The sequence below is a fragment of the Panthera pardus genome, unplaced genomic scaffold (assembly GCF_024362965.1).
Source record: "Panthera pardus isolate Hobbes unplaced genomic scaffold, ASM2436296v1 HiC_scaffold_11, whole genome shotgun sequence".
Taxonomy (NCBI): Eukaryota; Metazoa; Chordata; class Mammalia; order Carnivora; family Felidae; genus Panthera; species Panthera pardus.
Window position 1 is genome coordinate 95,552,290 of NW_026526666.1, and position 27,346 is coordinate 95,579,635.

General features: G+C 52.7%; 1 protein-coding gene and 1 pseudogene across 6 annotated transcripts in view; both read right to left on the reverse strand.

Annotated features, from left to right (window-relative positions):
• FHAD1 (forkhead associated phosphopeptide binding domain 1) overlaps nucleotides 1–27,346 on the reverse strand; it is a 120,078-nt gene that overhangs the window by 48,892 nt on the left and 43,840 nt on the right. For 5 of the 6 annotated variants that reach the window (XM_019461458.2, XM_053898935.1, XM_053898933.1 and 2 more), the window contains 8 exons: nucleotides 25,632–25,755; nucleotides 20,989–21,119; nucleotides 18,532–18,621; nucleotides 17,402–17,506; nucleotides 13,473–13,580; nucleotides 10,733–10,816; nucleotides 9,835–9,987; nucleotides 8,435–8,630 (listed from right to left, as the gene is read on the reverse strand). In XM_019461458.2, coding sequence (XP_019317003.2) covers nucleotides 8,435–8,630; nucleotides 9,835–9,987; nucleotides 10,733–10,816; nucleotides 13,473–13,580; nucleotides 17,402–17,506; nucleotides 18,532–18,621; nucleotides 20,989–21,119; nucleotides 25,632–25,755 — 991 coding nt within the window. The remainder of the gene's footprint in view (nucleotides 1–8,434; nucleotides 8,631–9,834; nucleotides 9,988–10,732; nucleotides 10,817–13,472; nucleotides 13,581–17,401; nucleotides 17,507–18,531; nucleotides 18,622–20,988; nucleotides 21,120–25,631; nucleotides 25,756–27,346) is intronic. The other variant, XM_053898934.1, reaches the window with a different exon arrangement.
• LOC128772992 (60S ribosomal protein L19-like) lies at nucleotides 21,319–24,660 on the reverse strand (annotated as a pseudogene).

The following is a 27,346-nucleotide window of genomic DNA, read 5'->3' on the forward strand; positions in this document are numbered from 1 at the left end:
AGGGACGCGGTCTCACTGCCTGATAGGAAACATGCAGTGGCTCCAGCTGGCACCTAAGTGACTACTGACAGAGTGGGGGAGTGTGAGAGCCTCAGAGGAGGGGAGATCATTCACCCAGAGTGATCACAGGAGGCTACCGGGCCAAGGAGCCACCGGGTGTGGGCACTGCTGGGTAGGCAGCATTCAGAGTCGGCGGGGAGGGCATTTCTGAACGGACGATGTGGAAACGGCAGGCTGCGTGCTGACGGCCCTCAAAGATAACCGGGTCCCGATCTCTGGGAGCCTGTGAATGCTTCCTTACGGGGCATGAGGAACTTGGCAGATGTCATCAAGTTAAGGATCTTGAGATGGGGGGGGGGTGGATTATCCCGGACTACTGGGTGGACCCAATATAATCACACGGGAAGACCAGAGGACGGGCGATGGGACAGGAGCAGAGACCGGAAGATGCTTCACTGCTGGCTCTGAAGATGGAAGAAAGGCAAAGAAATGGGTCCTTTCCTAGGGCCTTCGGAAGGACCGGGTCCCTCTGACACCCTGACTCGAGCCCAGGGAAGCCGATTTCAGGCTTTAGGCTTCAGGCTGCGCGAGAACACACACGTGCTGTGTTGAGGTGCTGCGTTGGTGGTATTTGTTACAGCAGCCATAGGAAACTGATGTGGGGGTGAAGGCAGGTGGGTGGTCGGGGGAGGGAGTGCACAGCCCTCGAGGGCACTGAGCTTAACTGGGCTGCTGGGACGCCGCCAGCCAGCAGGGAAGCAGAAGGTGGAGCTGGGGGGAAGGCTGGGGTCGAGTGGTGGCCGGTCCGGAACAGTAGCCACAAGGTGTGAACTGGCTCGAAACGTCACTGACGCGTACAGAGCAGGTCCCGTGTGCCCGGCCCTCTGCCAAGCAATCAGTGCATCGCTGCACTGCGTCACCGGATCGTCACCCCGTGTGACAGGGGAGGCAGCCGGGCTCCGAGACGTGCGGCCGCCGAGTGCCGCAAGGCTGGCAAACAGCGGAGCCGGGCCTTGGGCTCGAGTCAGTGGGACTCTAGCAGCCGTGTCACTGCTGCTTCAGTTGCCGATGGAGCAGTGAACTAACTGCCTTGACGAGGAGTGTTTTCTTGTTTTGCTTTTTTGGTCTTTTCAGAAAAATAGCTGAGGCGAACCCGAGGCGGGGGAACTAGCAGGTTTCCCGGCGGCAGCACCGTGGATGGGCCGGGCTACACGAATCCTCTGCTGTGGGGGCTGTTCTGGGCACTGCAGGACGCCAGGAGCGCCACCCCCCGTCCTGGGCGTGACAACCGAAATGTCTCCGGACATTGCCGGATGTCTCCTGGTGGCTGGAACCCTTCCTGAGAGTTAGAGGCTGGGAGCCCATGGACGTCCAGGCCTTTAGGGCCGATGTTCTAAACTAGGGTGGGAGAAGGGAGAAATGGGGATAAGAAAAAGAGAGAGAGAAAAATCTCCTCTTAGGGGTAGAATGGTGGCCCCATTGTCAGACAGAGAAGACAGGTGAGGGTGGTGTAAGGGCTGGTGAGGAGGCGAGAGCTACAAGCTCGGCGTCAGACGTGCTGAATTTGAGGTACCAGAGGGACTCCAAGGAGAGGTGGTTGGACGAAAGCAGGACCACCCCGGCCCAGTCCACCCAAGGTCTTCGTGGGATTAGGAGAGAGCACCCTTCCTCCCGGTGGACACGGCCCCTGCCAGGGGTCCCACGTGCTGCCTTACGTGGCGCCCAACCTGTACTACCATTCTTGGTGGCACGGCACGTAGAGATGTGCACGTGGCCATTGCGGCCACGGGAGTGGTTGTGGAAGTGCCCGGATGGAGACTTCCTTCATAAGAAAGGAGATGAGAGAGGGGAGGGCCAAGGACTCCGCTGGAGGAAACACTCAGGTAGGGACAGGAACAGGGGAAAGGGGCTGCTGAAAACAAATGAAGAAGGTCAAGAGACAGGCAGGGCAGGGTGCCCCAGGCCTGGGCGAGCCAAGGGGTGAGAGTGTTTCCGGGAAGAGATCCGAGAGCGCTGGGGGAGCCGGAAAGACGGCGGGTCTGCCAGTCCAGGCGGGGCTCCATGTCAGTTACACGCAGGGGTAAAGCAGGCAGGCGGAGCCAGAGTAGGAAGTTTGCAATGAAGACAGAGGGCGTAACACACTTCTGCAAGATCCAAGGTGGGATGGCAGTGCCAGGAACAGAAAAAGAGCTAAAGAAGCAGCAGGTTCCAGGGAACGGCTGCCATCTTGAAACGCATGGTTGATGGCAAGAGAAGGATTAAGAGGAAGACAAAAGCGGTTGATGCCAGAGAAGGAAGTTGTAATTCCAGACCTTGTGCACGGGTTCCCCTGGGAGGGACAGAGGATGGGAGACACAGGGAGGGAAGAGCTGCATCTGGAGAAAGCAGTGAGACTATAGCGGGAATTTGGAGGGGGAAGGGAGAAAAGGTGGGGGGAGAGAGAGAGAGAAAGGAAGGGAGTCGAATATGTTCATGCCTAGGGCCTTGATCCCTGGCAGTGCAACTTTCTGAGAATTTCCAGCCTGCGAGAGTAGAACAGTAATATTATAATAATAGCTATCAAGTATTAAGTACCTGCTGTGTGCCAGGCACCATGCCAGGAGTTTTACACGTGATAGTTTCTAGCCATGAGAAACAGCCCAGCAAGGAAATGTGTTTGCCCTTGTACATGAAGCAGCAGAAATTCAGCGAGGTTGAGCTACAGATCTGGGAAGTGGTAGGCGCAGAATCTAGCCCCGGGTCTGTCATTCTCTTTTAAGCGATGGGGGAAGTGCTCTGTGAGGACATCAAGACGGCAGGGAAGGCAAGATGCCCTGGGTAATGTTGGCAACAGCTACAGGAGCAAATGCATTTGGGGTGGCTCAATTGGGGTACAACCCGCGACTCAAGAACCCAAGGGGAGGGATCAAAGCAGGAGTGGGATCCAGAGAGGATTAGGGAGAGGAAGGACTCAAGGATGTCGAAGGACAAGAGGGAGTGTGTGATCGTGCGTCTGGGTTCCATGATGAGCCGCAATCATTATGGGGTTTCTCTCTTTTCAAGAAGAGGCAATTCTTCATTATATTTCTGGTTACAAAAGTTATATGTGTCTATTACACAAACCCAAACATTACAGACATCCGTAACGTGGAGACTGTTCCCTGCTCTAGCCTCCCTGGCTGGCACACAGTAGGCCTGCAATCAACAGCTGATGAACGACCAAGTGAAGGTAAAGGTCCTACACAGTCCCACCACGCTGGGAAAATACTCCCAACGCCCGTGTGTCTTTTTCTTCGGACTTTTCTTTTGATTCCGTACCGATACTGAAAAACGGGAGCACTGTGCGTATTGTATTACAACTTGGCTTTTTTCATGTAAAAATGCTGCACATTTTGGATATCTGAGAAAGAGTGATTTTTTATGGATGCAGGGAAGCCTTTTATCTGTAACAAAGTCTTGCAGAAATAGACACAAACAACTGGCCTTGCGAGAAAAATGTAGAGTTCTTTCTTTTCCTTTATCAAAAGAAGCCGAGAAACCAGGCAGGAGGAGTGGGGGCTAACTTTCAAGGTCCCTCTTTAGACGTTTTGCATCTTCCCAGATGGACCACACAGCAAATCCCTGACCGGTCACATCTTTAGTGGCAACACCAACCTTCTGAGCCACTTAGGACAGTGGCCAACAATACTCCAAGTCGAGTCTCCCTTAACATTAGTCGACCTGCCTTCTCCCGGGGGATTCACTTCAGGGTTTACAGACCCAGTCTGTTAGGTGAACTCTATCTCTTAGGACAGTATTGGAAAAGGCGGGTAGCGTGGTGGTTAAGAGTAGGGGCTGGGAGGTCAGAGGGATCTGAACCGAATCCCACCTTTACCAGCTGGCTGTTGAGACACTGAGCCCATGGTCATGACTCTGGGACGGAGGCCTGGGAAGGGCTCTTGTGGGTTCAACCCAACTGAGTGCTCGTGGCTCGGAAAATCCCATTTGCTGCCAGATGGAGATGGGCGAGAGGCTGCGGGTCAGGTTACCTTGGTGCGAATAAATCAAGCTGGAGAGCCCGTGCGTATACCTATCTGACCCACATTTAGGTCAAATTAGGTCCACGGGTATTTCAGTCTGGTGATAACGGCAGCTCTCGTTTATTAAGTCTTACCGCGTGGCCCAGGCTCCATGATCGGCACATGCATCTCAGCGTTTTAATCCTCACAACATCTCTATGGGACTTCATTCCCATTTTACGAACAGGTAAACAGGGGCACACGGAAGTCGAGCAACCTTCTCACACAACTAGTAAGTGCACAGCTGAGATTCAGGCTTGGCAGCTGGTCTCCGAAGCCCGGGCTCAGAAACGTTCTGCTGTGTCGTGCAAATGGGAGTCTTCCTTGGGCCTGGCTCGTGGTGCACATCAGAGAGGGCAGCTCACCTTGGGGAGCGAGAACTCTTAGCTCTGTCTCTGCCCAAGCTGATGACAGAATCTGTCCTCTAGGAACTGGGTGTGTACCTGGTACCTCCCTGGATCTTCAGAGAGAGCGTGGGGTCACAGACAAACACACACGCATCAGGGTCACAACGACCTGTTTGAATCCTGACCTTCCCATGTGGCAGCTGTGTGACCTTGAACAAGTTTCTTAACATCGCTGAGACTTGCTTTCCTTACCTGAAAAATAAAGACAGTAATAGTACCTCGCTCGCTAGGATATGGGAGGATAAAAGGACACAACACAACACATATAAGACACCTAACACGGTGATAAGTTCTCAGCAGCAGCTAAATAAACCACGGTTCCTACCCTTTTCTCGGGAACTGGGAACACAGAAGGCCTTTTGGAGTGTCTGTGGATGGCGGGGAATGACCGGGGACCCCCTGCTGGCCTCGGCGATGTGAAGTACCTGAGTCTCCTTATCATGCTGGAATACTCATGAAAGTAGTTTTGGGGCCAGTTTCTCCGTTTCTAAAATGAGGGTAACAGTACCTGCCTCACCGAGTTGCCGTGAGGACAGACTGGAATGATATATGGAAATGCTGAGAATAGCTTCTGGAAGAGAAGTGCTCAGTAGTGAATGGTGACCACCATCATCGCAATCGTTACCATTATCACCTCTAACCATCCTTCTCTTCCTCAGCATCACCACCATCACAACCTGATCACCGCCACGATTGTCGGGCTCAGCGCTGCCATTGTTCTCCTCACCACCATCATCACCACCATCACCACCATCATCACCACCATCACCACCATCATCCTCATCACCACCACCATCATCACCACCATCACCACCCTTACTTATTCAGACCCCGACCATCATCATCCTCACCATTTTCACCACCCTCACCACCATGGCCACCGCCATCCTTGGGTAGATGGTTCTGGGCTGGGAATGAGGTACGGAAATACTTAACACAGAGGATGGAGGGAATTCTCTAGTTCATCCCTTTCTTTTAGTCTTTGGGGACCTTGCCATGATCCTGCTCGTACTGGAAGAGAAAATGCCTTTGCCATCAACTTCTCCTGCTGAAGGAATGAAGGAGAGGCCCCACTTATTGACCTTTTTGTTGTTACCCTCCACGCTTCCTGTCTGACTCCTTAAGACCTCGTAGCTGCAATCATAGAATACGGTCTGTGTCTCCCCCACGGGTGTTCCATAGGACATTATTCCAAAAGATGTTAGATGTGGGCAAGGACAGGAGAAAAGGAGAAATATATTTTGGGAACGCTACATTCTTCACCTCATTTTTCTAGATCCATAGTGCTTCTTAGTTATAGGAGGAACGCTGCAGACCTGAGAGGGCAGGTCTGAGAAATGCTGCCTGAAGTAACTGGAATCACTGGCCCGAGACTTTATAATTAACTTTATAATTCACTTCTGTTTATGGTGGCATGTATATGACTAGATTTCTGGACATAAGCTACAATGACTAAAATGGCCTTGGACACGGGGAGGGGACAGTACACACATAGCTTGGCCCCACTGTCACTGGGATAGAAATGATGGGTTTTGTAGGCGCCCACTATGTGGTATACGCCTTTCTGGGTTCTGGAGATACACCACTACTAACATCTATTTCCAGATTAGACACACAGGGTAACAGCTGCATCCTTGGCACCCCATCTGGAATGTCTCACAGGCACCCCACACTCATCTCCTCCTTCAAACCTGGTCTTCGTGCAACGCTCCTTAGACTGCATTTTAGTGAAGGAAGCACGTCTGTCCTTTCACATAAGCCAGAAACCTGGAGGTCTATAGACTCCCTTCTCTCTGTCACTTCTCTTCTAACCATATCCAATTCCGCCGTGGAGGCTGTTGATGTGCCTGGGGACCTTCTCTCTTTCCCTATCCCACCCCTGCCCTAAAGCCACCATCATCTCCTGGGACGGCGTCCCAACGATTCCCTGGTGCTCCGTGTTGGCCATTTGCCCACACATTTTCCACTGCCAGCTGAGACCATTATCTCCAAAAGCAAACCTGTTCCGTCCGTTTCCTACTTAAAGCCTTTCATTGGCTCCTTGCTGCTCTTAGGATAAAGCAGGGCTTCTTACGGGGGGCCCTGCCAGCCCGCGGGGCACAGCCCCCGCCCACCTCCCCTGCCAGCCCTGTCCCACCTCCCACCCCCATTTCTTTCAGACCCTTCTGTTCTTTACGCTCCCCTCCCCGCCACCACACAGCTCTCTTGGCCCAGAATTCTCTTCCCTCCCGTCCCCTCCCCTCCCCCTTCTGCCAAATAACTCCGACGCGTCCTGCAGACACCCTGCCCTCCCTGACCGGCTCAGAGTCCCGCGCTTCTCCTTTGTAGCACCTGTCACCAACCAAGTTTTATGTGCGCGTGAGTTTTCAGTTAATGCCCAACTCCCCTCCCCGAGACCACAAGGTCTGTGAGGGCAGGGACGGTGCCTATGCCCCCTCAATACTTCACTACGAAAAATTTCAGACAAAGTTAGAGGAATTTTACAGCGAACACCCATACACCCTCGACCCGGAGTCCACCTGCTTCTGACCCCACTACATCTCTGCCCCGCACAGGGCTGGTGTCTCGGAGGCACGCAACGAAACTTTGTTGAGTGAAAACGGTTCAATGTCCTTCCCCCTAGAAGGCGATAAAGATAAGGCGACGAGATACGTGTACAGTCGTGTTCACGTCAGCACTATCTGTGAGTATGGAAAACGGGAAACAGCCTAAATGCCCACGATAAAAAAAAAAATGTACAGGTAGTGCCTATTCTGTGCCAGATACTATTCTAAGCACTTTACATATACCAATATTTTTCAGTCCTCACAACAGCCTTGCGGTGGGTATTCCTTATTATCCTCATTTTACAGGCAAGCAAACTGAGGCAGAGAGAAGGTAAGTTACTCGCCTAGAACCACATAGCTGTTTCCCCGGGAAGATGCTGTGGAAGTGACGCCCGAGACAGAACGGCAGTGACAACATCGAATGCTGGCAAGGATGTGGAGCATCGGGAACCCTCTCACTCACTGCTGGCGGGAATGCAAAATGGCGCAGGCCCTTTGGAAGACGGTTTGGTGGTTTCTCTCCAAACCAACCATCCTCTTACCACATGCCCCAGCAATCATCCCCTCCGGGCTTTACTCAAAGGGGTAAATGGACGGCTAAACAAACTGTGGTACGTGCAGACAGTGGAGTATCATTCAGTGCTAAGAAGAGGTGAGCCAGCAAGTCATGAGAAGACACGGAGGGAACTTAAACGTAGATTAGAAAGAGAAAGAAGCCGATCCGAGAGGTGGTAGGATTCCAACTGCACGGCATTCTGGAAAAGGCAAAACCGTGGTAAAAGGGAGCTGGAGGCTGGGGCGGGGGGGGGAGGGACGGACAGGTGGAGAGCAGAGGATTTTGAAGGCAACGGAACTATCCCGCGCGACCCGATGATGGTGGACACACGTCACGATACCCCCGTTCGAACCCCTAGAAGGTGCGACACCGAGAGCGAACCCCAACTCAAAGCATGGAGGCTGGGTTTACCACTGATGCGTCAGTGTGGGTTCAGCAGCTGTGACAAATGCACCACTCTGGTGGGGGATCCTGACAGCGGGAGGCGGGGACTGTGCAAGCCGGGGGGCAGGGGGCACAGAGAAGTCTCTGTACGGTACTTTCCTCTCACTTCTGCTGTGAACCTAAAACTGCTCTATAAAATATATATATATAAAATGGTAGTTCCTTCTGAAAGGGAGGATTTAGCATAATTTTGATTTAGTTTTCCTTTTGCCTGTGTCACGTCTCATTTTTCTTCAGTAATCATGTCTCAGTTTTTTTTTTTTTTTTTTTTCCCACCCCAGGAAAATCACTTCTCCAAGTCAGTCTGGAGAAGGGAGTTGTTCTTGGCCACATCCCTAAGAAGCCTTCCTCAACAGATGTCCCCTCGCAATAAGATGCAACGCGACATTTTAGAGTCATGCAACTACGGGAGGAAGAGAAAAAAAAGAAAAAAGCGCCAGTCACCTGCGTCGGAGCTGGATAACTGGATCCCGACGTCCCCGAGGAGACGCTCCGTGTCCTCCAGCCAGGACAGCGCCAGGCGCAGGATGTCCAGTGCCGCCTCCTGGAGCCCTGAAACGGGCGGGCTCACCTGAAGGCTCTGAAGCACGTCCACCTCCTTCTTCAGGTCCTTGCTACAGCAGGACATTTTCATGCACGCCTGGGAAGAGACGACACCATGAGGAGCCCAGACGCGCGCCAGAAACCAGCACCCGGACGGCCGCGCTCCCGCCCCTGCCGTGAAACTGGCCGTGCCACGTGCTGGCCGCGCGGGGCGGGCTCCGTTGTATTTACCCCCCGTTTTGGGGCCGCTTTTGCCTTTGTTTGTTTGTTTGTTTGGACTCTTAATTTGGACTCTGGATGGTCAGAGAGACCCCGCTTTTAGGTCTCTGCAATTCCGAAGCCCAAATGGCCCAGGAGCACGGGCTGAAACGAGAATCGGATTTGGGTGCTTCTGCACGTCAAACTCCCTGTGGAGATGAACAGAGGGGCTGGCCAGACAGTGGGGTTTCCTGATTTGAAAGGGTGCTGACAAGCCCGCGTCTGCACAGACTCCCCAAATAGCAGCTGCTTATTTCCAGAGGAAGCAGACAGAGCTGTCTGCTCGATGGGCTCCGTGCCCGCGTGGGAGCCCTGGGGGTTCAGGCCGACTTCTGGTCCCAGTCTCCACCGGAGTCAAAAGCAAAAGGGGCAACAAACAAACAGACAGACAGACAAACAACAAAGACCACCAGGCTTTCCATCGCTGGGCAGAAAAAGAAGCTGCAAATAAAGAGTAGGAACATTTCCTTGGTTTCTCTGGAAATAATAGGGGGCTATTTTTTTTTTTCCCTGCTGGGGTCGGGGACCTCCCCAAGTCAGTACTAGGAGTGTGTCAGGCGTCTTTCCCTTGGCCACACCAAGTTCACCTGGGGCTCTTGGTTTTCTATTCCCAAACAAGTTTCTCCAACAAGAGAGAAGGACAAAAAGAAAAAAGAGCAGAGCATTTCTGCCCCACCTGCTCCAAAAGCGCTGGGTAATTTCCCAAACAAGCAGCACAAGAATGAGGCGAAAGAGGGGCGCCTGGGTGGCTCAAGTCGCTTAAGCGTCCGACTTCAGCTCAGGTCATGATCTCACGGCTCGTGGGTTTGAGCCCCGTGTCGGGCTCTGTGCTGACAGCTCAGACCCTGGAGCCTGCTTTGGATTCTGTGTCTCTCTCTCTGTCCCTCCTCCACACACACACACACACACACACACACACACACACACTCTCTCTCTCTCTCTCTCTCTCTCTCTAAATAAATAAATAAATAAATTAATTAATTAATATTTAAAAAAAAAGAATGAGGTGAAAGAGACGTTTGTAAAGAGCAGAGGGGGGCCACCTGGCAGTTGTCTAAAGATGTCTTCAGCTTCTCAATGTTCTCTGTGATTTCCTCCCGTTTGGAGCTGTGGAGCTGAGTCTCCTTCTGCAGGGTCCATTTTTTCTGCTGAAAGTTGATGCTGTCCTCAGTGACCTGAGTAATCTTCTCTATTAACTGGTGAGAGAAAAGGAAAGAAAGGTTTACGGCACAGGGCAGCCCTGGGAAGGGAGCTGGGGGCGTTGGGTTGAAGCTCCCGGCTCGACAGGTGAGAAGGGAGGTCCTGACGTGTGCCTTGGGGATGGCTCCGGAGGAGGACATTGGCTCTGTCCCCAGGATGTGTTTCCCAGGATCAGAGATGACTTTTAAGAGCCAAGGATCTGTAACGCTGTCACGGGTCTGTTCTAGATACTTCTGCACTGCGGTGGTGATTCATAACACGGAGCCTGATGCTGTGGGCTCATTAAAAGAAGGCCAGCGTCCGCAGCCGCCGTAGTGCAGGTCCTGGTGTGGTTTCTTATGTGTGTTGACACAGAGGGATGGAAAGAAAGTCGGGAAGAACGACGAGGCGGTCATTACAGCCAGAAGTCCGTCCCCACTGCCCTCTTTTCTCTTCGGAAGGAAGGCACGGTTTACGGAGAGGCAGCCCCCTCTTTTTTTTAAGGTGCTAACGAAGGGTAAATGTGTGTGTCTGGCGACCAGAAATAGGCCTGAGTGGTTTAATTTGATTTTCAGAGAAACGTTTCAAGGGAGTTTAACTGGCTTTTACTTTAAAAGCCAGGAAATCCCATAAAATCAAAACAAATCTTTATGGTGTAGCAACAGCGTGAAAAATATGTGCCATCAACCAAAACCAGAAACATATGCTCCCCGTGTCTGGGGGCCCGGGTCCCGGGGAAGGAAGTGAAAACTCCAGACAAACCTGCTGATCGGTGATGGACCTGTCCAGGAACGGCTTCACCTGTCCGTAGGTGGCCTTGATGATTTGAGTTCTGAAATGCTCCAGCTGTAGCACAGAAAGGGAAGGCGACAAGAGTCGGCGGGGCCGCCCGGAGCCGGCAAGCCCGCGCGTGGCACTTCCAGCGCCGGGGTCCTGGAGTCAGAAGGGTCCGCGCGCCTTTAGTGGTCGCCACGGGTCACTGAAAGGGTCACCTCTCGCCGGAAGGGGCGGGGCCCGCAGAAGAGAGCCGGACAGCAGGCTTTGATGACTGTTTGGGTCTGCCTGCCTAACCCAACCCACACGCGTGGTCAGCGCACACGCTCACGCCCTCGGAGGAGCCACTTGCTGCCAATCACCCGGCGGGGAGTCTGGGGCCGGGAGGCTCTTCCATAATTGCTGAGCTGGCGCCAGGCTGTGAAATAAATATTGAGGCTGTCAGCCCGAGGAGATGGTGCAATCAGCTCGGGGGCCCGGGGAGAGAACAGTGTGCTCCCGTCTGCCATTCTGGGCCTGGGACCACGCATGTCCTGGAGACTGTGCCTATGGTCTTCGTGTCCCCGGAGCCCGGTGCGGTGCCTGACGGAGTAGGCCCTCAGTCCCCGTTCACCGAACGCTTGAATGCAGAGACGTCGGTCAAACACCGAGTCTTCTGCTTTGGTTCAGCCGGCTTTTATCGAGCGCCTCCTTGGCGCGGGTGTTTTCAGATCGCAGCTGACGAAATGGCACAAGGAGATTAAATCGGGGCACACAGAATTACGAGCTCGAGGTGTCCAGTTCCACGAGAAGAGGGGGCAGAGGCAGCCCGCCTTTCTCCGGGAATGTACCAACATGGCCCAGGGTTTTGGTTCGCTGGTAAAATACGGTCACTGCCTCTAAAACAGAGCCCCGAAGGGACCGTAGGTGCCACCGAATCAACTTAAAAGTCAAAGGGTCCCGGGGCGCCTGGGTGGCTCAGTCGGTTAAGCGTCCAGCTCTTGGTTTCAGCTCAGGTCACGATCTCATGCTTCGTGGGTTCGAGCCCCTGCGTTAGGCTCTGCGCGGACAGAGCAGGGCCTGCTTGGGATTCTCTGTCTCCCTCTCCCTCTGCCCCTCCCTGCTCACTCTCTCAAAACTAAGTGAATAAACAACAACACAAAAGTCAAAGGGTCCTAATATGCACAAGTTTACTATATACTGGGGAGTTCTGGGAACCCAGTAGTGGAATGGTGAGTCTTCTAGGGACACCCCTGCAATCGCCCGGCCCAAAGCTGATGGGGGGCAGGGTGGTGGTCTCGAGGCACTCCAGGCCATCCTCCGGATCCACAGCCAAGGGGAGGGTCCTAACTAGCCCAGGAAGAGAGCACAGCTCGGGGGTGGAGGGGTAGGTCCTCCTGAACGATGGGCTCAGGCCTGGAGCTGGGGAGGGGCAGAGTCTCAGACAGAGAACAGGGCCATGGAAATAAGGGCGTGGGATGGGAAGGTGGCAGAGAGAGGGCTCACGCTCTGTCTTTTGAGTCTGGACCTGGAGGGCTCTCAATGTCTCTGAGGGTCCTCCGGGATGACTTCTCCCCAGAGCCACCACCCGGACCTTGGTGCCTGGGCAAGTGACAAAGATCACGCCTTCGGACCAGGTGTGCGTTGGGGACTACCGAGTGCAGAAAAGGTGCCCAAAGGAAGGCTCAGACCGGTGGGCTCTCTGCCCTCGCTGAGTGGTGGCACCTCGTGGGGATGGCACTGGGGGGGGGGCACATTTGTTGAAGGGGCTTTAAGATCTGCCCAATAGTCAGCATTGTTACTAAACTTGTATGCGCCTCTGACAAAGCCCGGTCACGCCGCCCACTTAAGGCTCGGAAGGGCTTTGGGAGCTGGGCCGCGTGGGACGGAGGCGTGGTTCTTAACTTTTTTGGGTGGTTCGCAGACCCTTCTGAGGATCCAACGAGCGACACGGTGAATCCTCTTTGCCAGAAAAACGATGGCACCAACACATACACGCACAACTTGTCCTTGGGTTGCCTGGAGCCATGCTTTGCCAGGAGAGAACCCCTTGAGAAGTCCAGGGTCGGGTGCCCTTGGAGGGCCATATTCCGGAGGGTCAGTGCCCCCATCCTGGCTTCCTGTTTGCTCTCCCTTAGCCTTCGGTGAGGTCTCGTCTGTATCTCCTGGCCCTCACATCCGTGTCACGCATAAGAGGAAGGGCCACTGGGCCATCTGGGGCCCGAGTATTACAGAAATGGCATCCCCAGACCAGCCCGTCAGCCTGCTCACCACCCTGCCCAGGGACTTCCTCATCTAGCGTGAGCTTTGACATTCTGGGGTGTTACTTTATTTCCTTAAGGACACCGACTCTGACATCTGCGGGGGGCCCAGAGGAAGAAAAATGATGTTAAATGTCAGGACAAAAAAAAAAAAAAAAAGTGAGGAAGAAAGGATTAGAAACACCATGGGATCAAGAGGCTCAAACTCTTCCCAAGAGGGAACCGCATGGCGGGGTAATTGGGGCCGGGACGGGCTGCCTGGGCCTCAGACAATGGCGAACTGTTCGTGTGGGCAGCTGCCCAGCAGGAAAAGCCTGTTCGTGGCGCCCACGGGGGTGCAGGAGCCACACACGGCTTCTCCTCTGGGATAAGAGGGAGGATTCAACCAACCCGACGTCCTCCTCACTCGTCCCCACCAGCTGCTTGGGTGCAGAGGACCCACGGGGAACGTGGGTGGGCCGCTGAAGGGGGCTCTGGAGCTCGCCTACCTGACCTACTGCCCTTTCCAAATTGACTTTAATGAGATTCTCTCTGTTCCCCATTTCTTGCAGCTGGAGCAATTTCCTTCTGGAATCCTCCTGAAGCTTCTCTTCAACCTGAAATGATGATGAAAGCATGTGCTCGCTGCTAATGCGATAACGCACTCCAGGGGAACTCCTCTAACAGGTATTAATGGCCCTGTGTGTGTGTGTGGGGGGGGGGGAGTCCTGGGGGGGCAGGGGCGGCTGCAGCCCAGGTGGTGGGGGTCACAGTCACGCACACGGTGGAGGCAGGCTCACAGGAGCCACCCCCCTCCAGGGGAAAGGGCCGAGCTCTGCACCCCGGGCTCAAATGCATCCTATCGCAGGCTCCAAACCTCTGCTGGGTCCCCAGCAAGTGCCGCGACCACCGCGACCAGTGTCCTCATCTGTCAAATGGGGATGATGATCCTAGTACGCCTCGTAGGGTTATTACGGGGATTCAGAATGTTTAGAGCAGCGCCAGTGCTGCTTGAGGGCTCTATAAATCAGCTGTTGCAACCTGTGAAAGTGGACAGGAATGTCCACCATGCGCCTTATCGGCCTTATTATCGTAACTGTTTGTCATTACTGCCTTCAGCACTCACCGGTGAACTTTAGGGACTCGCTAAACAATGTCTTTTAAGAAGCACAGCCTGAAAAGAAAGAGTTTGCAGCGGGGAAACCTGCCCATCTATTCCCCTTGCTTGGATCCTAGTCAAGGCGAGGGGAGCTTTCGGGTGCTCGATGCTGCCCTCTGCTGGCTTTTATGGGACCCTGCGGCTGCGCTGTTCGTTTTCGAACATTTTGGAAGCACCTGTCGGGCCCAGGGCCCTGGCACCACGGGGCCAGCCAGCAAACTCCCCTGAATAAACGTGAGGGTGCGGTGCTGAAACAACTTCACGAGCTGTTTCTCGGTGGGGCTGAAGAGGGAAGCCACAGATGTGAAAGGCTCAGAAGAGCCCTGCAGAGCTTTGTTCTGAGCAGTGGGGTTCAGCAGAAGAGCCCGGAACGAGCGATGGGACTTCGGAAAAGCCATCCAGCCTCTCGGGGCCTTCGCTTCCTCCCCGTACATCCCCCCACATCTAAACACGCTCCGACTTCTGTTTCAGCAGACTTTGTTATATGCTCTGAAAGCCCAGTGCAGCCCCAGAGGACCCTGCCCTCACCCGCGCTCCCCATCCGGTGGATGGCACCCCCGTTCCCCACCCCAACGCTCGGGGTCGTCCTCCGCCGCCTCCCGGCTCGATCTCCCACGCCCAGCGATCTCCAAGCCCGTGCTTGGATCTCCTCTCCAGGCACTGAGGACCTCTGGGCCCCGAGAAGTGGCCTCCTCCCTCTCGTTTCTTTCCTTCCAGCACATTCTTCATGGTGCCGTGAGAGTGACCGAGCCACGGAGCAGCTCGGTCTGGCAGAACTTTCTGCGGCGACGGAAACGCTCCGTGTCTGTGCCGGACGGCACTGCAGCCACTAGCCGCGTCCGGCTGGCGAGCACTTGAAACGCGGCCCGGGGTGACTGAGGAGCTGAATTTCGAGTTTTGCCGAATCTGCATGCATTTCAGTGTGAAGCGTCACACGTGGCTAGCGGCTATGCCGCGGTGACTGGAGCCAGACACACCTGGCCTCCCGTCCCGGCTCTGCCACCCACTGACGGCGTGGCCGTGGGCTGGTCACCTTCCCAGTAACTGGGAGCCCCGACCCCCAACTCTGGAAACTGGACAGGATAAACGCTTGAGAGAGACGAAATGTTTGGCACGATGCCTGGTACGTGAGGGGTTATGGCCATCGTGTCCATCGGTATTACCGGCCACAATGCAATCACGCCAGTTCCCTGTTCACAAGCCTCCGGCAGCTCCCCGCCGCCTGTGTGGTACGGCACCTGAGGGCCGGACTGATGCAAAACACCCAGCCGAGGATTCAAGAAGCCCACAAGAACTCCAAACGAGGTAAGTAAAAAGGAACCCACGCCCAAATAAATCATAATACAGCTGCTAAAAATCAAGGGAAAAGAAAAAGTTACAAGCGGCCAGAGAAAATAGATTACATAAAGTCCCCGCGGTTACACATCTTTTTTATTGAGGTTTGTTTTTTTTTAAAAATTGTTTTATATTTATTTATTTTTGAGAGACAGAGTGAGACAAAGTGAGAGTGGGGGTGCAGAGAGAGAGAGAGAGAGAGAGAGAGAGAGGAAGACCCAGGATCGGAAGCAGGCTCCAGGCTCTGAGCACTCAGCACAGAGCCCGACGCGGGGCTCCAACCCACAGACCGTGAGATCATGACCTGAGCCGAAGTCGGACGCTTAACTGACTGAGCCACCCGGGAGCCCCTAGGCTTCTAAATGACTTGTAAAGAGAAACAACATGATCCAAGAGACAATCAAAGGATGATGGGCCTAATGCTATCTGTAAGGTGCTGAAGAATGCCATTGCTAAGTTGACAGTCAGTCAAAATGTGTTTTAAGAACGAAGGTTAAATATTCATTTCCAAAGATGTGCGTGTGTGTGGAAATCTGGGAGAATTTGTCATCCGCACGGCCACGCCGAAGGAAAACACTAAAAGACGTTCTTCAAACAGGAGAACAATGATCCCAGATGGATGATCAGAGATGCAGAAAAGACAGCAGAAAACATAATGTGCGGGTATGAATGCTGACTATGTAGAAATACTGATAAGGTCTTCTGGGGTTTAAAACGTAGGGAATAGTTTAGAAATGGTAACAACAGCATACAAATCTGGAGGGGGCGAGTGAAGTTAGTGTTCTAAAGTCACTGCCTTATCAAGGAGAAGGGCACAATAATCAGCTAATGTGGGATCTTGGTTAAGTCGAAAACACAGATTATAGTCGTTAGGCTGACCATCCAAAGAATAGTTAAAGAGTGAAAAACTCAATTGATATTGGATTTTGGGACGTCAAGGCTGAATGCTGTGGTCTTGCTATTGCTAAAAGAGTAGTAAAAGAAAAAAGATTTTCCAAGCTCATAGAGAGAAAAATGGAACGACAGGAAACCACTAACTCAAAACAGGGCAAGAAAGGAAGAAAAGGGAACATCGCCTAGATCGTACAGTTGGTCATGAACAGGAACATAGATTTAAACCCCAATGCACCAGCAACCACATCATATATAAACGGGCTAAAAGGCAAAGATTGTCAAAGTGGATTTTATAAGGATGATATGCTATTTAGAAGAGATAGGTCTAAAACTTAAAGACTGACAGAGAAAGTAGGAACAAGATACGCTATGAAAATTCTAACCAAAAAAAGCCAGTGTAGCTTAGATTAATGACAAAGCAGACTTTAAGGGGAAAATACTACTAGAGTTAAGGGGGATATTTTATGATAAGCAAAGGGATTTTTTTCCACTGAGAAGTATTAAAATTCTAACTTTATACGAACCCAGTAACGTATCGCTTCTCGGCCTTTGGGCTAAGATCAAGTGAACCTAGTAACGTAACCTCAAGACACACAAAGCAAAAGCTGGCCATACTCAAAGCAGAACACACAAATCCGCAATCGTGAGATTTTTAAAAAATATACCCCTAAAATGACTGATAGAACACGCGGCCAAGAAACAACCCAAAGACCATTTAAGTTTGAACGACGTCATTGGCAAACTTGGTTTAGTGGATCGGTTCTCTTCTGGATAATTTTTACAAGTAAGAGTGGCAGTCAGTCTAGACTAGTGGTTACACGTGGGAGCACTGGAATCAGACAGACCTGGGTTCAAGTTCTGAGTCGTACAGATACTTTACCTGTGTGAACTTGGGGAATGTCCTTTGCCTCTGCGAGCCTCAGTTTCTCAGCCCTGAAGTGGGGTTAATACCAGTATCGACCACACGGGGTCGTTGTGAGATTCATGGAGATGATGAGTGCAGAGAGCCTGGCCCAGGGCAGTCACTGGGCCACCCCGTCCTTGTCTTACCTTACTCTTTTCTCGCAGAGTTTTGGAGATCATGTTCTGTTCAGTAGAACTCTTCTTCAGCTCCTCCCTGAGCTTCCTCATTTCTTTCTCCATGTCTTGGATTTGCTGAAAGAGTTTCAACAACAGGAAGTAAGAGTTGCTGAATCTTCTGAATCTCTATGGCTCATTTCCTTGGGTTCATTAAGGCAGAAACCTAATCTGGTATGAGCTTAATTGCTTCCCTTGGGGGAAAATTCTACATCTGCGGGGCAAAGTAAATGTTTTTTTCAATTGATATATGGGAAATTGGGTATAGGAAAATGATTAGTTTCTTTTGAAAATCAGCATGGACCCTGCATTAAACAGTACAAGATGTCCATCAACTCATCAGAAACTCTTCTGAGAAACTCTTTTCGAAATCAGTCTAAATAAGGGCTGCTTGGATGACACAATGGACACAGTCTGGAAGGACAGGACAAGGAAATTTTTCTTTTTTCCCCTTTGAGGCAGAAAATAGCAACGTCCCTAACACAGAGAAGAGCACGTGTCCCGGTGTCTAAGGCGCTGTATTTCCCAATGAATGGAAACATACATGCGAGAGGATTCAGCTGGCACAGGGAATGAACGATTTCATTTTAGTACTCATATTTTTGTTGTTATTTGTTTCCAAAGTCATCATCTACATAAGGCAAATGATACCTCTTCTTTTTGCTTTGTTTTTATGAATTGGTGAAAAATTGATATGTTCCAGTAAAAATACTTCAGGGAGAATTTCTTGTTAATGACAGTGCCCGTGCCTATGATAAACTGAGATGGTGGAACAGGAAGGTTTGGGCATCACAGAGCCAGGGGCAGGGGCCACAGAGTGTGTCCCCAGCCCAGCCCAGCTCCTGCCCGGCTCCAGGGCGAACATGGTGAGGTGGCCAGAACCCACGCCCAGAGCATCCTGCCTCCCTATTTTCACCCATCTCTTCCTTGGGGCTGGAGGCAGCATTTCAAAGAATTAGGAGACGATGTTAACAACCCATCATTAAAGTCCCGAGCTGGTGCTATCCAATGGGCCAAGGAACCCCTCCCCAACACCCCCAAAACCCTGAAGGTCAAAGTCTAGCCTTTCTGGGGACACCTAGGAGGGAGGAGGTTCAACTCACAATTTTGCAAAGTTTTAACTCTTTCCCTTGGGCTTCCTGGTGCTCCTTCTGAGAATCCTCCTTTCTTAGTTCTTCTTTCAGCATGTAGCACTACACAGAGAAAGGTCAACAGGCCGCGGGGTTGGCCGTGGGTCCAGAGTCCCCATATTTGCCCCTAAGAACAGTTCCTGTTGTTTAATCCAATCACATCCCCAAATTCCAAGGGAGGCGAGGCCGTTTGTGTCGGATGGATGCCTGGAGTTCCTAGTTCACCCTCTCACGAGTTCTGGGGAGAACATGTCCAAATTCTTCTTTTAAAAAAATTTTTAAAAATGTTTATTTATTTTTGAGAGGGAGAGAGAGAGAGAGCGAGCGAGCGAGCAAGCAGGGGTGGAGGAAGGGCAGAGAGGGGAGACAGAGAACCTGAAACAGGCTTCACACTGTCAGCGCAAAGCCTGATGTGGGGCTTGAACCCATGAACCATGAGATCATGACCCGAGCCGAAGTCAGATGCTCAACCGATTGAGCCACCTGGGTGCCCCTAAATTCTTCTTTTAAGAGTCAGCAATCTACACCACAGGGCAGACCCAGCTTTGCAGAGTCTGGGTACTAGGGGTGGAGGAACTGGGTGTGTCTTCCTCTGTGACCAGCCAAAAGTGGCTTTCAGGAATACACAGAGGAGCTTCCTAAGTGAACCTGGAAGGCTCTTAGAGGTTTCTGTGAGTTACATCTCAGAGACACATCTGCCCTGGCCGAGGAAGCGTAAAGGAAACAGCTTTTCTGGAGGGCAGCTTGGCAACACGCATTCAGAACATAAAGATGTGCCTTCTTTTGACCCAGAAATTCCCACTTTAGTAGTATGTCTTAAGGATGATGATCAGAGAAATCAACAAATCTGTAGGTTCGAGGGTGTTCCTCACAGTATTGTTAGCAACAGAGAAAAAAAAAAGGAGGAAAAAAAAAAAAAAGAAACAACCCATGTTTGATAACGGATCGTTTTATTACCTTGTGCACATCCAGGAAAATATTATGTAACTTTTAGGACCAGTGAGATATTTTGTAGCTTTTAGGACCCATGATAGGAGCTTTTATTTATTAACATGGGAAAACACTAAGTAGTTAAAATATTTAAAAAAATTGTGTATAGTATAAAATTTTAAATATTTTTTAAAATTTATAATAGATGGAAACAAGTCTGCAATTTAATATACGTTCAAATATCAATGTGGATTTCTAGGGGTAGCACTGTCTTTTCCAGCTCTTTAACTTTGCTTTTCAACCTCATCTACTTCTTTTCCTAAAATTAACACGCGTGACAAAGGGAAGGAGAAAAAGGAAAGACGGGTATCCGAGAGGCTCACGAGAGCCTCACCCTTGGGGGCCTGATAGTGGAGAAGAAATACCTCGCTCCAAGGGCGATGAGGAGGGGGAAATGGGGAGAAAAAGAATCCAAATGTACTTCAGGAAGTTGGATAATCAAACAGGCGCTGTTTTCCCGTGTCTCTTCCCCTTGGCAACCCGCACGCGCCCCCATAAAGCTGTGACCCCCTGTGTCCGGGGCGTCAGTCTGCCTGGGAGAAATGACGGTGCAGGGCTCACCAGGAGGCTGGCCAGGCGCAGAGGCAGAAGAGCACAACTGAAATCGGCATCCCACTTCTCAGAAAATGCCTCTGTTTTCCCCCGTTTCACAGATGTGGAAATGGAGACCCGTTCCGTTACCACAGAAGAAAGCTCAGGGGTCGGATCCCGGTCTGTCCGCCCCCAAAGCTGACGCTCTGCCTTTTCTCAGTTCCAAACAGCGTTGTGCTAAGCACCAGATGTTACTCCTTGTGCCTTATCTTTGGAACTCCAAGATCTGTCTCCACCCCCGTAACCCTGATCAGACGACCACTGTGAATCTTTGAGCTGTCGCCTGAGATGACAGCTATTCGGTTTTACCTCGACTCAGGGAAACAGACAAACCACACAAATACCGAGGAACCTTCCTGGGGGCGCCTGGGGGCTCAGTCAGTTGACCGTCTGACTCTCGATTTCCGCTCGGGTCCTGGTCTCATGGTTGTGAGCTCAAGCCCCGCACTGGGTTCCGTGCTGACAGTTCGGAGCCTGCTTGGGACTCTCTCTCTCTCTCCCTCACTCTGCCCCTCCCCTGCTCATGCTCTCTCTCTCTTTCAAAACAAACAAATAAACACCTTATTCTACAGGATCAGGAGTCTAAAGTCAGGATTGAAGGACGCAATTGCAGAGTCAAAGTTACGTTTAAAAAACTCCTTAACTTGCAGAGAAGCTGGCCCCTCGTGTGCCTTTCGTAGGACTCCCTGTGCCTTCCCTATGCCCTCGGCCACCAGCCTCCTCTCGTGGTGGTGGGAGAGGAGAGAGTAGCATTCGAAGCTGGGGTCCAGGTTAAAGGGGATGAGTCATGGGACTCTGCTGCTTGCTTTTTGGGAGGCATCACTATGGTGATGGTGACCTGACACTCACTCTGGAGCTGAGGGCTTCAAGCTGATGCTCCTTTTCTTTGTTCTCACTTTTTAGTTGGTTCACCTCTTGTGTGAGTTGCTGAATTTGCTCATCCCTTGTTGACACTTCCTTTTGCAAAGACGACACCATCCCTGTTAAAGAAAAAAGCAAAGACCCGCAGAGGTCAAAGGGGCAGTAAGACTTACTGTCAGCACAGCTCTCAGCCAACTCGTGGCCGAGCTCCTTCCGAGCCCCGGCCACACTTGGTGCTCGTCTACACCCGAGGAGGATGTGTCCAGGCTCCCGGAGCTGGGACAGGGATAACACTGAAGTGAGCTGAACGGGGTTTGTTTAAGACCTCGGGGGGAACAAGAAGTCGGCGAGTGTCGCCGCGAGACGGAAAGCCTTTCGGGGCCCCTGTGGGCTCAGGTTCGGCAGGAGAGGACGCGCCATGGGGAACATACCTCGGGACCAAAGGCCCAGAACAGGGGAGCACCAGGAGCTTTTCACCAGAGCCACAAAAAGGCTTGTGGCAGAAGGAGGCTGTCAGTGGAGGGATTCGCGCTCGCCGGACTTGGGAACCTGTTTCTACCGCTTAGCGTTCTTGGACCTGTTACTTTCCTTACGAGTACCTTTCACTGTATCTCCCCCCCAGAGTGATTATGAGGCTTTAAAAACACATAGAGAACACAGGAGAGTGGCTAACTCACAGTGTTTGCCACATGGTGGCGCCTATTACTTTTTGTGGTAGCCAGCTCCTAAAATGGCCCCAGTGATCCCCGCCTCCCAGATCAGGCCCTTGCACAGCACCCTCCCACCACGGGTAGGGCTGATGTGTTTAATCAGTAATGATATTACGGAAAAGATGGGACTTCCTAGGTGGGTCATAAAGGACTTTTCAGCTTCCCCTTTGCTCTCTGTTGGATCACTCACTTAGCGGGGGAAGCCCACCGCCATGTTGTGGGGACACTCAAGCCACCAAGGGAGAGGCCCACGTTGTGGGGAGTGGAGGCTTCCAACTAACAGCCACACGGGCGAGCCATTCTGGAAGCAGATCCTCTGGCTCCTGTTGGGGCTTTAGATGATGATGGGACAGTTGCCCCAGCCAACATCTTGACTGCACCTCATGGGAGACCCTGAGAACCAAGTCACCCCCAGATTCCTGAGCTCCAGACGCTGGATGAGACACTAAATAATGGTTGTTGTTTCGGCCACTACATTTTGGGATAAGCGGTTACGTAGCAGTAGGTAACTCATACATTACTGGGCTCTCGTATTGAGGACAAGTGGAAAGAAGAGGGCAGGGGTGCTGTGGGGTTGGATTATCTCACATGGTTCTTTTCCGATTATGCCCAATTTTGTCGGTAGGTAACAATCAAGAAGGTACGTGAAATAAGGAACAATGTGTTCCAGAATTTCCTTTCAACAATAGGCTCTGTCACAGGACACAGTGAAGCTACTCTGAAAACAGGTTGGTCCCTTTGGGACTTGCCTTCATGCTTTGTGAGGAGGGACCAGAACTTTCATCGGGATGTAACTTGGCCTTACAACTGACGCAACACGTTTTGGTTTTCTTTTTCTTTTCTTTTCTTTTCTTTTTTTGTTGCAGATAAAGGCTTGTTTTATTGAATAATTGATCTGTGTTGTTGCTGAAGCCACAATGTACAGACGACAGAGAGGGGCTTCTTTCTTGGTCTCTTCCTCTTCCTCCTTGGACAGAGTCTTGGTGATTTCCTCCTCTTTGGCCTGGAGCCAGTCTTCAAGGCCCCTTGTGGGCTTCCTTGGTCTTAGATCTGTGGGCCTCCGCGGGGTGAGCCAGGAGCTTCTTGCGAGCCTTGCCTCCCTCCAGCTTCTGGATGTGCTCCGTGAGAGTCTGCCTGTTTCTGAACACATTACCCTTCACTTTCAGGTACGGGCTGTGAGACACGTGTGGCGGGCAATCTCCTTAGATTCACGGTATCTTCTGAGCAGCCGACACGGAATCCTCGTCCTCCCCATCCAGGTCACGTCTCAGGCATTCGAGCACTGGCGGTACCTTTTCTCTCACCAGTGTGCGTATGCCTGCCCTTCTGGCGGGCCGAAGTGTTTTTCCGGCATCGAACCCCGGAACGGACAGTCACAGGCTTCTGGATGATCAGCCCATCTTTGATCAGTTTCCGGATCTGCTGATGGGAGCTGGCATTGGCGGTTTCATGTGTCTCACCGGGATCCAACCAGACCTCCTTTGTGCCACAGCGGAGGACCCGGGAGGCAAGCCTCTTTCGAAGCCTGGGCACGCTCATGGCTGCAGCCGCGGCCCCGAAAGGAAAGCGAGGCAACCCCTGTTTGAGTCTCTACCAGATACGGTGTGTATCAGGAAGCCTCTCTGTTCCGGATGCTGGGACAGTGAACCATTCCAGGCCTGTGTGAGCTTTGCGATTGTTCCCTCTGCATCGGTTGGGTCCTCTTTCCCTGTCCGCGCGTGTGTGCTTCTCAGTACTCAGCTGAAGACTGGCGGGGGGCGGGGGACCCTCTAAAGGTCACCGGGCGCGGTCTCTCCGCACAGCCGCTCCTCCCGGGCACTCTGCCCAGCAAACTGTGGCCGCGTGGGCCTCTCCAATGCCGTCCTCTCAACCTGGGGGCCCACTGGGCTGTGCCTGGGTTCTCCTTCCCATACTGTGGTCTGGAGCCCGTCTGCAGGCAGTAAGCTGGGGCGATCGTCTGCTTTGTTCCCTCTCCCCTGGATCACTGTCACGTGGAAATAATCGTTTCAGATGCCTTTTTTCTTTTTGTGGTTGTTTCAGGCAGGAGAGCCAATCCAGTCCCTGCTATCCCATCTGCCCTGTACGTTTTTCTTGCCTCTCTCATCGCGGAAGCAGGTGCTGTGATGGCCTGTGTCAGCCTGGTCCCTGAGGGGCTACAGCACGGGCCAGGCCCCTGCTAACCCATGATGGACCCCAGACGGAAACAAGACATGAGCCCGTCTGTTGTAAGCCCCCGAGGCTCAGCAGAGCCCAGCCCGGTGCTTCTCAAACTTAAATGTGGGCAGGACACATCTGGGTCTCACCGAAGGGCAGATTCCAGTTCAGGAGGCCTGGGCTGGGTCTGAAACTCTGTGGTCCTCACGAGGACCCAGGGCGTGCTGATGCGGCTGGTCTGGGGACCGCACGTTGAGTGGGTCCAGCCCACCCCCAGTGTTACCCCAACCCGGGTCTGTCCAGTCCCTGAGTGGAGAAAGTGGTATCCAAGAGAGGCCTGAAGCATGGATGAGACCTGACAGGCGGGTGTCGGGGAGGGAGGCAGGGGCCCGGCGTGTTATGTTCCTGGTGCCCAGAGCGGCACCCGGCCTGTAGAAAGTGCTCAGCAAATATCCGAGGGTGTTGTCCATCAGGGAAGAGCGTAAAAAGGCTTGGCAAGTCGGGGGGTGGGGTGCAGGTAGGGGTGGTAAACTGCAGAGTGAGACGGAGGAAAAGCCGGCGGTCAGGCTGCCCCGGTGCGCGGCCTACAAGTTCACATAGAGATAGATGGCGATTCGCCGTGGCTCAGCGCTGAGCTTGGCTTTTACAGCTATGGCCGTGTCTCCTGCTGTGTACCGGGCACTGTGAGAGCAATACGCCCAACCCAGGCTCACTGCCTGCTCCCCAGTCACCTGCTTCGCTCCTCCACCCCCCACCCCCTTCCTCTGTTCATGGCTTCATCCTCTCCAGGTCTCTGGGCGTGTGATTTCTCTCTAAAAATCCCAGTGGCTTCCCATCACCCTTAGAATAAAACCCAGACTCCTCCTCAGGATCTATTCCCTCCTCCCTGCCTCCCTCTCTGACCCTGCCCTCCCCACTCCCCTGTTCCCTGGACTCCAGCCACACTCACCTTCAGCTCCTCTCACATGGCCACAGGCCCTTTGCACTTGTGATCTCCCTACCAGGAACACTGTTCCCTCTGGCTTCCTGACTGCTCTTCCTTTTCGCCTCTTCAAAGACCCGTCCTTGCCTACCCACTGAGCTATTCTCCCTTTGCTTCAGCCCCCGAAGCATGTGGCTGCCACACTGCCCAGTTTTCTCTGAAATGGGCTCGTTTATGTACCTACTTTCAGCGTCTGTCACTCACTCCCCAGTGTGAACCCGATGAGTACAGGGAGGGTGTGCTCAGGGCTCTCTCTCCCCAGTGCCTAGAACAGGGCCTGACACCTAGTAGGTGCTCTATAAACATGCTGAATGAACGAAGGGATCCAGGCTAAGAAACAGCCGTCCCTGGACAGTGTGTTGGTTCCCACCCTAAGGCTTTTAGCACAGAACCACCTCTGTGGGCCAATTAGAAAATATTTTCACGGGGGCCTGAGTGCACTGGCGTGAAATGGCTGAGATGATGGGTGCCCTAACGTGGTGACCCCACTTTGTCCACATTTGGGCTTGCGTCGAAGGCCAGCTGGCCGAGGCCGACGCTCAGCAGACACAGCTAAGAGATAACCTTGGCTCAAATAATTACCGGGCCCTGCCCTAGAAACTGGATGGCAAAACCCCCCTCTCGAGGGTGCGCTCGAACTCACTGACACAGGCCACTGAGAGGGTGTCTGAGGCTGTGCCCCAGATCAGGGAGCAGCGGCTCGGTGGTGAGCTGGCGATGTCTGCCGTGGCCTGGGAAGGAGGGGGAGGGCATCAGCTCTCAGGCCCAGGTCGGAGAGCGCTCACCTGAGGTGACGGCATTGTCCTTCCTCAGGTTCTCGCCCTCGTGCTTCAGGGATGTGATTTCTGAGTTCCTCTCGGACAGGGTCTGGCAGAGCACCTGGTTGTAGCCTTTCTGCAGGGCACTGATCTGTGGGAGGAGGCGACACACAGTCAGAGGGGGCTTGCCCAGGTCTGCTGGATCTGCTGGTACTTCTCCGCAGTTGGGCAACAGATTTGGACTGATCTCTGGTGGGGGTGTCGGGAAAGCCGTGCTTTGGACTTCGAACGGGAGAGGGCCTGTTCCTTCAGTGATCACCGTGTCCTATGTGACGAAAACGTGAACCTTATCTTTGTGCCCAGAAAGTGGCTCAGGAGCAGCTGTCACCGGGGATACCTGATCCCTCAGACACCCCGCGACCACCTTTGGACTCTCAGCCATAAACAGACCAAGTGTTGGTTCCAGATCGTCCGGCACTGACTGGATGGCAGAGCAAAGTTCGTGAAAGGGAAGCAGGTTACGGAAGTAATTCACTCAAAAGATAACAACAGTAGCTCGTATCTCGTGGAACGCTCGGAGCTCACAAAGCCTTTTCACAGACGACACTTCGACAGCTCCTCACAGCGCCGCCGAAGGCCGAGGTTCCCGTCAATGCTCCCATTTTCTCCCAGTGAGCAGACAGAGTCTCGCAGAGATGAGGCCACCTGCTCGGGATCACATGGCTAGGCAGGAGCGGAGTTAGGATTCAACTAGTGTCTAGGCGCCCAGTTCTAGCTCTTTCCAGCTTGCTGGATGGCTCTAGGAACCAGCATAGAGCACAGCGTGGACCCGGGAGCCCTCAACTTCTGTTTACAGGCTGACGAATCCAGGGAGGACACCGGATTCTGTCTCACTGATTCACTCTGTACGTGGGGTGATGGCGGTCCCAACCGCACAGGATGGGTAAAGGGATTTTCATAAGTTAGGGCATGGACAAGTGCTCGGATCACGCCTGGCACACGGCATACGGGTTAGAGCCGTGACTACCCTCTGACCTCACCAGGTGTGTTTTACCTGCGGCTTCTCAAGTCTGTCGGGGGGGGTGGGGGGGAAGGTAGGTTGGCAGTATTTTCACGGGCATTTGTAAGCCCTGCCGCAGCTCACTTCAACGCCAGTGTGACCGTTAGGCAGAAGTGCCGTGATTCCTGTTAACACGCTTATCCTGCTGTAGGTGAAGCGTAAAAAATGATGGGGGGCGGGGGGTGGTGGGACGCACTCAGGTAATGCAAGTTGAGGGCGCAGGGGGGCCTTGCCACTAGGTGGCGCTCACAGTCCTCGTTCTGGGTTTCTGTCCCTGAGACTTGGCATTGTGACTGGTAAAATTAACAGGAGCATCAAGGCTTCACGAGTTTTCTGGCTCATTTCATGAACCATCATTATTCAGGTTCTATGACAATTGGGGCAGTTACACTTTCTTTTTCCCCGGGGTATCGGAGACACTGGAGAGGGGGCATTCGCTAGAAGGTGGTGGGGACACAGATGACTGTCCCCCGTGCTCCCCAAGGCTATACTTTTGCATGTTTGTGCTTGTGAAACTCTGAGTGAAAACATTTCTTTCACCTCGTACTGTTCTCGGCAGGGCGGGGGGGATGTAACTTTCCCATAAAAGGTACTTGGAATAATTTTTAAGAGTGTCTTTCTAGCCCTCCTCAGCTCCATGCTTTTATTTGCATGACACCAGAGGCACAGCACAAAGAGACAA